The sequence below is a fragment of the Electrona antarctica genome, assembly GCF_951216825.1.
Source record: "Electrona antarctica genome assembly, chromosome: 9".
NCBI classification, from domain to species: Eukaryota; Metazoa; Chordata; class Actinopteri; order Myctophiformes; family Myctophidae; genus Electrona; species Electrona antarctica.
In genome coordinates, this window is record NC_136790.1 from 53,361,810 (window position 1) to 53,373,547 (window position 11,738).

Genomic DNA, 11,738 nt, shown 5'->3' on the forward strand with positions numbered 1-11,738 from the left:
CTCCGAAGAGCATCTGTTTACAATTTTCTACAGTTTTCTTTTTGTCTGCTCAATTGCTTACTCCTTACTTACAGCATCGTCCACTCACTGCCAGAGAGAGAAGACGATTGAGACAGTCCCAAGACACTAACGTCATCACCCAGCCAGGTAAATCACTCTGTCAGTCCCAAGACACTAACGTCATCACCCAGCCAGGTACATCACTCTGTCAGTCCCAAGACACTAACGTCATCACCCAGCCAGGTAAATCACTCTGTCAGTCCCAAGACACTAACGTCATCACCCAGCCAGGTACATCACTCTGTCAGTCCCAAGACACTAACGTCATCACCCAGCCAGGTAAATCACTCTGTCAGTCCCAAGACACTAACGTCATCACCCAGCCAGGTAAATCACTCTGTCAGTCCCAAGACACTAACGTCATCACCCAGCCAGGTAAATCACTCTGTCAGTCCCAAGACACTAACGTCATCACCCAGCCAGGTAAATCACTCTGTCAGTCCCACGACACTAACGTCATCACCCAGCCAGGTACATCACTCTGTCAGTCCCAAGACACTAACGTCATCACCCAGCCAGGTAAATCACTCTGTCAGTCCCACGACACTAACGTCATCACCCAGCCAGGTACATCACTCTGTCAGTCCCACGACACTAACGTCATCACCCAGCCAGGTACATCACTCTGTCAGTCCCAAGACACTAACGTCATCACCCAGCCAGGTACATCACTCTGTCAGTCCCGAGACACTAACGTCATCACCCAGCCAGGTAAATCACTCTGTCAGTCCCAAGACACTAACGTCATCACCCAGCCAGGTAAATCACTCTGTCAGTCCCAAGACACTAACGTCATCACCCAGCCAGGTACATCACTCTGTCAGTCCCACGACACTAACGTCATCACCCAGCCAGGTAAATCACTCTGTTAGTCCCAAGACACTAACGTCATCACCCAGCCAGGTAAATCACTCTGTTAGTCCCAAGACACTAACGTCATCACCCAGCCAGGTAAATCACTCTGTCAGTCCCAAGACACTAACGTCATCACCCAGCCAGGTAAATCACTCTGTCAGTCCCAAGACACTAACGTCATCACCCAGCCAGGTAAATCACTCTGTCAGTCCCAAGACACTAACGTCATCACCCAGCCAGGTAAATCACTCTGTCAGTCCCGAGACACTAACGTCATCACCCAGCCAGGTAAATCACTCTGTCAGTCCCAAGACACTAACGTCATCACCCAGCCAGGTAAATCACTCTGTCAGTCCCAAGACACTAACGTCATCACCCAGCCAGGTACATCACTCTGTCAGTCCCAAGACACTAACGTCATCACCCAGCCAGGTAAATCACTCTGTCAGTCCCGAGACACTAACGTCATCACCCAGCCAGGTAAATCACTCTGTCAGTCCCAAGACACTAACGTCATCACCCAGCCAGGTACATCACTCTGTCAGTCCCGAGACACTAACGTCATCACCCAGCCAGGTAAATCACTCTGTCAGTCCCAAGACACTAACGTCATCACCCAGCCAGGTAAATCACTCTGTCAGTCCCAAGACACTAACGTCATCACCCAGCCAGGTACATCACTCTGTCAGTCCCAAGACACTAACGTCATCACCCAGCCAGGTAAATCACTCTGTCAGTCCCGAGACACTAACGTCATCACCCAGCCAGGTAAATCACTCTGTCAGTCCCGAGACACTAACGTCATCACCCAGCCAGGTACATCACTCTGTCAGTCCCGAGACACTAACGTCATCACCCAGCCAGGTAAATCACTCTGTCAGTCCCACGACACTAACGTCATCACCCAGCCAGGTACATCACTCTGTCAGTCCCACGACACTAACGTCATCACCCAGCCAGGTAAATCACTCTGTCAGTCCCACGACACTAACGTCATCACCCAGCCAGGTACATCACTCTGTCAGTCCCGAGACACTAACGTCATCACCCAGCCAGGTAAATCACTCTGTCAGTCCCACGACACTAACGTCATCACCCAGCCAGGTACATCACTCTGTCAGTCCCACGACACTAACGTCATCACCCAGCCAGGTAAATCACTCTGTCAGTCCCACGACACTAACGTCATCACCCAGCCAGGTACATCACTCTGTCAGTCCCACGACACTAACGTCATCACCCAGCCAGGTACATCACTCTGTCAGTCCCAAGACACTAACGTCATCACCCAGCCAGGTACATCACTCTGTCAGTCCCAAGACACTAACGTCATCACCCAGCCAGGTAAATCACTCTGTCAGTCCCAAGACACTAACGTCATCACCCAGCCAGGTAAATCACTCTGTCAGTCCCACGACACTAACGTCATCACCCAGCCAGGTAAATCACCCTGTCAGTCCCAAGACACTAACGTCATCACCCAGCCAGGTACATCACTCTGTCAGTCCCACGACACTAACGTCATCACCCAGCCAGGTAAATCACTCTGTCAGTCCCAAGACACTAACGTCATCACCCAGCCAGGTACATCACTCTGTCAGTCCCGAGACACTAACGTCATCACCCAGCCAGGTAAATCACTCTGTCAGTCCCAAGACACTAACGTCATCACCCAGCCAGGTAAATCACTCTGTCAGTCCCACGACACTAACGTCATCACCCAGCCAGGTACATCACTCTGTCAGTCCCGAGACACTAACGTCATCACCCAGCCAGGTAAATCACTCTGTCAGTCCCGAGACACTAACGTCATCACCCAGCCAGGTACATCACTCTGTCAGTCCCAAGACACTAACGTCATCACCCAGCCAGGTAAATCACTCTGTCAGTCCCAAGACACTAACGTCATCACCCAGCCAGGTAAATCACTCTGTCAGTCCCAAGACACTAACGTCAGTCCCGAGACACTAACGTCATCACCCAGCCAGGTACATCACTCTGTCAGTCCCAAGACACTAACGTCATCACCCAGCCAGGTAAATCACTCTGTCAGTCCCGAGACACTAACGTCATCACCCAGCCAGGTAAATCACTCTGTCAGTCCCGAGACACTAACGTCATCACCCAGCCAGGTAAATCACTCTGTCAGTCCCAAGACACTAACGTCATCACCCAGCCAGGTACATCACTCTGTCAGTCCCAAGACACTAACGTCATCACCCAGCCAGGTACATCACTCTGTCAGTCCCAAGACACTAACGTCATCACCCAGCCAGGTAAATCACTCTGTCAGTCCCAAGACACTAACGTCATCACCCAGCCAGGTACATCACTCTGTCAGTCCCAAGACACTAACGTCATCACCCAGCCAGGTACATCACTCTGTCAGTCCCAAGACACTAACGTCATCACCCAGCCAGGTAAATCACTCTGTCAGTCCCAAGACACTAACGTCATCACCCAGCCAGGTAAATCACTCTGTCAGTCCCAAGACACTAACGTCATCACCCAGCCAGGTACATCACTCTGTCAGTCCCAAGACACTAACGTCATCACCCAGCCAGGTACATCACTCTGTCAGTCCCAAGACACTAACGTCATCACCCAGCCAGGTACATCACTCTGTCAGTCCCAAGACACTAACGTCATCACCCAGCCAGGTAAATCACTCTGTCAGTCCCAAGACACTAACGTCATCACCCAGCCAGGTAAATCACTCTGTCAGTCCCACGACACTAACGTCATCACCCAGCCAGGTAAATCACTCTGTCAGTCCCAAGACACTAACGTCATCACCCAGCCAGGTAAATCAGTCCCAAGACACTAACGTCATCACCCAGCCAGGTAAATCAGTCCCAAGACACTAACGTCATCACCCAGCCAGGTAAATCACTCTGTCAGTCCCAAGACACTAACGTCATCACCCAGCCAGGTACATCACTCTGTCAGTCCCAAGACACTAACGTCATCACCCAGCCAGGTAAATAACTCTGTCAGTCCCAAGACACTAACGTCATCACCCAGTCAGGTAAATCACTCTGTCAGTCCCAAGACACTAACGTCATCACCCAGCCAGGTAAATCACTCTGTCAGTCCCAAGACACTAACGTCATCACCCAGCCAGGTAAATCACTCTGTCAGTCCCAAGACACTAACGTCATCACCCAGCCAGGTACATCACTCTGTCAGTCCCGAGACACTAACGTCATCACCCAGCCAGGTAAATCACTCTGTCAGTCCCAAGACACTAACGTCATCACCCAGCCAGGTACATCACTCTGTTAGTCCCAAGACACTAACGTCATCACCCAGCCAGGTACATCACTCTGTCAGTCCCGAGACACTAACGTCATCACCCAGCCAGGTACATCACTCTGTCAGTCCCGAGACACTAACGTCATCACCCAGCCAGGTACATCACTCTGTCAGTCCCAAGACACTAACGTCATCACCCAGCCAGGTAAATCACTCTGTCAGTCCCGAGACACTAACGTCATCACCCAGCCAGGTACATCACTCTGTCAGTCCCGAGACACTAACGTCATCACCCAGCCAGGTACATCACTCTGTCAGTCCCAAGACACTAACGTCATCACCCAGCCAGGTACATCACTCTGTCAGTCCCGAGACACTAACGTCATCACCCAGCCAGGTACATCACTCTGTCAGTCCCAAGACACTAACGTCATCACCCAGCCAGGTACATCACTCTGTCAGTCCCACGACACTAACGTCATCACCCAGCCAGGTAAATCACTCTGTCAGTCCCAAGACACTAACGTCATCACCCAGCCAGGTACATCACTCTGTCAGTCCCGAGACACTAACGTCATCACCCAGCCAGGTACATCACTCTGTCAGTCCCAAGACACTAACGTCATCACCCAGCCAGGTAAATCACTCTGTCAGTCCCGAGACACTAACGTCATCACCCAGCCAGGTACATCACTCTGTCAGTCCCGAGACACTAACGTCATCACCCAGCCAGGTAAATCACTCTGTCAGTCCCGAGACACTAACGTCATCACCCAGCCAGGTAAATCACTCTGTCAGTCCCGAGACACTAACGTCATCACCCAGCCAGGTAAATCACTCTGTTAGTCCCAAGACACTAACGTCATCACCCAGCCAGGTACATCACTCTGTCAGTCCCAAGACACTAACGTCATCACCCAGCCAGGTAAATCACTCTGTCAGTCCCGAGACACTAACGTCATCACCCAGCCAGGTAAATCACTCTGTTTTGTTAGTATTGGAAAAGGTGATCAAGCAAACACATGTTCTGTTAGTTTAGTGTTTTAAGCGTAATGTTATACTTTAGCCATTGAAAAATAGCGGATCTACAAGCTCGTAGCGCGGCACAGAGTGCCGCACTACGAGCTTGTAGGTCTGCTATTTTTTTTTAATTGTGAAAATGTAGTGCAAATCTTTGAATATATATTCTTTCAGAGCCAACGCTTTTAACTCAAATCTTTGCTTCTGGGGGGGTCCCTGGAACAACATATTTTCAGATGGGGGTCGGCGGCCAATTACATATAATCTTGGGGGACATGAAAATGTTTGAGAACGACTGACATAGAAACATGGGTTTTTCAAAAAAACTTTGTAGAAGGTCTAAATGGGTTAATTATGCTTTCTGAAGTGTCTCTGCTCCCCGGCCACAACAACCTTGTTTGAAGCCGTCATGAATGATCCCGTCTGATGATGTCATGATGATGTCATGAATGATCCCGTCTGTTTCGTTTCACTCACCGTAGCTCTCTGCTCTTCCACAGCTGACACTGCTGTAAGGAGGGCGTCGTATGACGTCACTTCCTCCACGGCAGAGAACTACAACACACCGGTTGTCCGTTCTGTTTCTGATTCCATCAGTGAGATCAACAATAAGGTAGAGTTCATTGCAATGCAACAACAACCACTACTAGTAGTACTAATATTAGTAGTACTAAGTTAGTACTACTACTACGTAGGCTACTTGTACTACTACTACTACTACTAAGAAGAAGAATTATAATGCTTAAGGCCATGGACAGGATTTTATTGTACTTTCTTAGTTTAGTTTTGGGAGGTCAAGGCCTCGTCTGCTTTGTATCTTTAATTAAGTATTTCCTTTCCCAGCAGGATAGGTTGCGGCGGCGACCGTCGGACGAGGATTACTGCAGCTCCTCCACCAGTTCCACAGAGCGCTCCGAGGGAGACTGCAAGGAAGGGTGAGAGAGCATCGCAGGGAAGGTTGCACTGCCAAATGAGACCATAAAATTGTATTCCCGAGCACTTGGTAAACTTGACCGTTGGCTCTGTACTTGGCTTGCTCATTTTTCCCTCTACAGCAAACCACTTTGTCGAAAATACAAGCTCATACAACGAGCCTGTAGATCTGCTATTTCCAGTTAATGTTCCCCTCAGAATAGGGATGCCAGGATTCACGTGGTTATTTTAATGTTAAAAGTTGTAAAGAAAATTCCTATCACTCAAAGATTAGTTGCCGCCCCCAGGGGGTCTCCCTGCTGAAGACCCTATATTTTTATAGAACACTTATCACAATAGTATCCAAAATTGCAGACGATATCCAGTCTAATATCATGATATCATGACTTCCCATCACAATCAGAACTGCAGCCTCACTCCCAATCTTCCGCCGATAGTATTTTAAACAGACTTATAGCATGTTACATAGACAGCACTAGAATTGCATTTTATGTAGTCATAGCACTTTATATATATATATATATATTATATATAATATAGTATAGTATGTATAGTTTACATAGATACTCCACTGTTACGTTCTTAGCTTACGCATGTTTCATGATAACTACTTTTTTATATATGTGATGTATTCCATGCTTTTTTGTTATTGCTTAATGTAAGTCGCTCTGGATTAAGAGCGTCTGCTAAATGCCTAAATTGTAAATTGTATGATATGGATATGATATTGATACTAGCGATGTCCCGATTTCCGATCACGCGACCTATTTCCAATTTGTGGATTGTCTACAGGAAGAGTGAATGCAACGACATGCAGGACCTGGTCCAGATGATGACCCAGACGTTGCGCCTGGAGGGCAGAGACGGAGGGAGTGAGCCGGACGGAGGGAGACTAGGCTCTAGCACGTTGCCCGAGTTTAGGCTGAACAGGAAGTACAGGGACACCCTGGTGCTTCATGGGAAGGATCAGGAGGACGAGGACCTTCCGCTGAGCCAATTACCACTGAGTGAGATTCAAGCACGCACGCACGCACAGACACACACACACACACAGACACACACACAGACACACACACAGACACACACACAGACACACACACACACACACACACACACACACACACACACACACACACACACACACACACACACACAGACACACACACAGACACACACACACACACACACACACACACACACACACAGACACACACACAGACACACACACACACACACACACACACACACACACACACACACACACACACACTAATAACACATTACTTTCTACTTAATAACTTCCATATCAAACACCAATCAACAATCAATCAATCATCTAGGGCAGTGGTTCTCAACCAGTGGTCCGTGGACCACCAGTGGTCCTTGAGGGGGTTCCAGGTGGTCCCCAGTGGTCCTTGAGGGGGTTCCAGGTGGTCCCCAGGTAAATGATGGAGAGTTGGTAACCAAATAGAAACTTATTAGATGTTTAACTCTGTGAGAGTGTAAAATGAAACCAAATGGACCCTGACGGGTCCAGTCAGGGTCCATTTGGTTTCATTTTGCGCTCTCAAGAATTTAATTATTGTTAAACACCTGCATTATTCTACTTAATTTACAAGAAGTCTAGACAATTTAGAGCATGTCAAATGATTATTTTTCATCAACGTGTGCCTTATCTCTCCTATGGTACAGCATGTACCTTATCTCTCCTATGGTACAGCATGTACCTTATCTCTCCTATGGTACAGCATGTGCCTTATCTCTCCTATGGTACAGCATGTACCTTATCTCTCCTATGGTACAGCATGTGCCTTATCTCTCCTATGGTACAGCATGTACCTTATCTCTCCTATGGTACAGCATGTACCTTATCTCTCCTATGGTACAGCATGTACCTTATCTCTCCTATGGTACAGCATGTACCTTATCTCTCCTATGGTACAGCATGTACCTTATCTCTCCTATGGTACAGCATGTACCTTATCTCTCCTATGGTACAGCATGTGCCTTATCTCTCCTATGGTACAGCATGTACCTTATCTCTCCTATGGTACAGCATGTGCCTTATCTCTCCTATGGTACAGCATGTACCTTATCTCTCCTATGGTACAGCATGTACCTTATCTCTCCTATGGTACAGCATGTGCCTTATCTCTCCTATGGTACAGCATGTACCTTATCTCTCCTATGGTACAGCATGTGCCTTATCTCTCCTATGGTACAGCATGTACCTTATCTCTCCTATGGTACAGCATGTACCTTATCTCTCCTAAGGTACAGCATGTACCTTATCTCTCCTATGGTACAGCATGTACCTTATCTCTCCTATGGTACAGCGTGTACCTTATCTCTCCTATGGTACAGCATGTACCTTATCTCTCCTATGGTACAGCGTGTGCCTTATCTCTCCTATGGTACAGCATGTGCCTTATCTCTCCTATGGTACAGCATGTACCTTATCTCTCCTATGGTACAGCATGTACCTTATCTCTCCTATGGTACAGCATGTACCTTATCTCTCCTATGGTACAGCATGTACCTTATCTCTCCTATGGTACAGCATGTGCCTTATCTCTCCTATGGTACAGCATGTGCCTTATCTCTCCTATGGTACAGCATGTACCTTATCTCTCCTATGGTACAGCATGTACCGTATCTCTCCTATGGTACAGCATGTACCTTATCTCTCCTATGGTACAGCATGTACCTTATCTCTCCTATGGTACAGCATGTGCCTTATCTCTCCTATGGTACAGCATGTACCTTATCTCTCCTAAGGTACAGCATGTACCTTATCTCTCCTATGGTACAGCATGTACCTTATCTCTCCTATGGTACAGCATGTACCTTATCTCTCCTATGGTACAGCATGTACCTTATCTCTCCTATGGTACAGCATGTACCTTATCTCTCCTATGGTACAGCATGTACCTTATCTCTCCTATGGTACAGCATGTACCTTATCTCTCCTATGGTACAGCATGTACCTTATCTCTCCTAAGGTACAGCATGTACCTTATCTCTCCTAAGGTACAGCATGTACCTTATCTCTCCTATGGTACAGCATGTACCTTATCTCTCCTATGGTACAGCATGTACCTTATCTCTCCTATGGTACAGCATGTACCTTATCTCTCCTATGGTACAGCATGTACCTTATCTCTCCTATGGTACAGCATGTACCTTATCTCTCCTATGGTACAGCATGTACCTTATCTCTCCTAAGGTACAGCATGTACCTTATCTCTCCTATGGTACAGCATGTACCTTATCTCTCCTATGGTACAGCATGTACCTTATCTCTCCTATGGTACAGCATGTACCTTATCTCTCCTATGGTACAGCATGGAATTGTGGACAAAATCTTATCCAACGGCAACAAAATATTCTTTAGTTTTGGGTCTGCGAGGCTAAACCTCATGAAATGGTGATCCGTGGCATAAATGCCGAATAAATAATGTAACTTGATATGAAATATGTTGAAGACCACTGATCTAGGGTTTTTAACCTTTTTCATATCAAGGGAAGGCCCATTATTTGTTTTGCCATTTGACCCACAGACCATTTGATAAGATTTAGTCTCTCAGTCTCAGACCCAAAAATTGCTGTATTGATGTGTTACCATTAGGAGAGAAAACAGGCAAAACAATCAAAATAACAATTCTTCTATATTTCTCTAATTGTGTAGAGTAGACTTATGTGATGCAGATGTTTTAACTAATACTTCAACTCTTGAGAGCTTAAAATTAAACCAAATGCACCCGTAACGGTCCATTTACACACTCAAGAGTTAAAGATCTAATAATAAGGGTCCATTTGGTTACCAACTCTCCATCATTTAGCTGGGGACCACCTGGAACCCCCTCAAGGACCACCGGGTGGAAAACCCACTGATCTACTGTAGATCGAAGATTCATATAAGTGTAAATAAATCAGTCATGTTATAGAGAGGGTATGCGTGATCATCATCATCAAACCCGGACGTTATGCGTGAACGCCTACTGAGTGGCAAAAACTACTTTCTGGCCTCGTACAGCCCATACATCCAAACAGAAAAATTGTATTTGATTGCATTAAACGATGTTAAACAACATTAACCCATTTTGACGTGAGATCAGATTCTAAAAATGTCTTCTACATCCTGACAGTTTTCTGAAAAAGCCATGTTTCTATGTCAGTCGTTCTTCGATTTTTCAAAAATAGCAGACCTACAAGCTCGTAGCGCGCCACTCGGTGGCGCGCTACGAGCTTGTAGATCTGCTATTTTTAAATAGCTAAAGCATAACATAATGCTAACACCAAAAGGGGTTCCCGCCCCAAAATGGGTTAAACTCACTTTGTCACTCACATTTGCCACTCGATTTGCCATTCACTTTATGCATGTGCAACCCTCTATTGTAGAGGGAAAATTCTGGCTGCAGCCAAGGTCTACTTTACACCGCTGCCTTACACTGGTTACCAATTGACTCCAGAATTGTTTTTAAAATTTTATTAATTACTTATAAATCCCTCTATGGGCTGGGACCAATATATTTAACTCATTCATCGCCACCAGGGGGCGCCAAAAGGCCCAGACCGCCACCATATATCTTTTATTAATATATATATTTTTTTTTAAAGTCTAAAAAAAAAAAAAAAAAAAAAGATTATTATTTTTAAATTTTTTTATTTTTTTTACCATGTTATAAAACACAAAAAACACGTCCTTGGCGCTCCAGGACATCATGAAAAAGAAGTTAAATAAGTCCTTGGCGTAACTGAGCTACTCCACCCTAAGCTAAATACGAGACAACTTAGGTCTTCTGATAAAGGCCTTCTGATTATCCCTGCTACCAAGCTGAGAACTAAAGGTGGTCGAGCCTTCTCCTCCATAGCAGCTACTCTGTGGAACGAGTTACCTCTTAACTTGAAAAATGCAGAGTCAGTTGATACTTTTAAAAAGCTGCTAAAAACACATTTGTATCGTTTGTATTTTGGTTAATAGTTTTGTTCTGCTTGTATTTATTTCCATGTATTGTTTTTGTTGCTTTGTTTATTATTGTTATTGCTGTTTTACTGTTGACTGTGTGTTCTTGTTTTATTTTATTATTTTACCTTGTACAGCACCTTGTAACAACTGTTTTGAAAGGCGCTTTATAAATAAAATTACCTTACCTTACCTTACACATAAAAAAATAAAATAATCATAACAAGCTTCTGCTCTCGTTCAAAGGTTCCACCTCGGGTCCAGCCAAGATCCGCAGGGCCATTGAGCACCTGAGGACGGACGTGGTGAAGGGTCTCGGGGTCAAACTTCTGGACAAAGTCCTGGACATCATGGAGACGGAGGAGGACGATGACAGACTGCAGGTATGACATCACACTGGCTGCTGAACATTCACAGCATTATTTAATACTAGATTATTAAAATGGACCTCATTTTAATTTACAGTATGTGGCCACTTTTGTAGACACCATCACAAACTTTTAAGCCCTATTTTATACTTTGTCGTGCTATGGAGACACCTTACTTAACCCACTAGCGGTGGTGTTTTTACTTTTACCCATTTTGGGCGGGAACCCCTTGTTGTTTTAAGCATTGTTGAAAAATAGCAGATCTACAAGCTCATAGTGAG

General features: G+C 45.8%; 1 protein-coding gene across 2 annotated transcripts in view; it reads left to right on the top strand.

Moving 5' to 3' along the window:
• Window positions 1-11,738, top strand: part of nek4 (NIMA-related kinase 4) — a 28,324-nt gene that overhangs the window by 15,724 nt on the left and 862 nt on the right. The window contains exons 11-15 of one of the 2 annotated variants that reach the window (XM_079510267.1): window positions 75-147; window positions 5,691-5,803; window positions 6,034-6,125; window positions 6,916-7,130; window positions 11,336-11,472. In XM_079510267.1, coding sequence (XP_079366393.1) covers window positions 75-147; window positions 5,691-5,803; window positions 6,034-6,125; window positions 6,916-7,130; window positions 11,336-11,472 — 630 coding nt within the window. The remainder of the gene's footprint in view (window positions 1-74; window positions 148-5,690; window positions 5,804-6,033; window positions 6,126-6,915; window positions 7,131-11,335; window positions 11,473-11,738) is intronic. The other variant, XM_079510268.1, reaches the window with a different exon arrangement.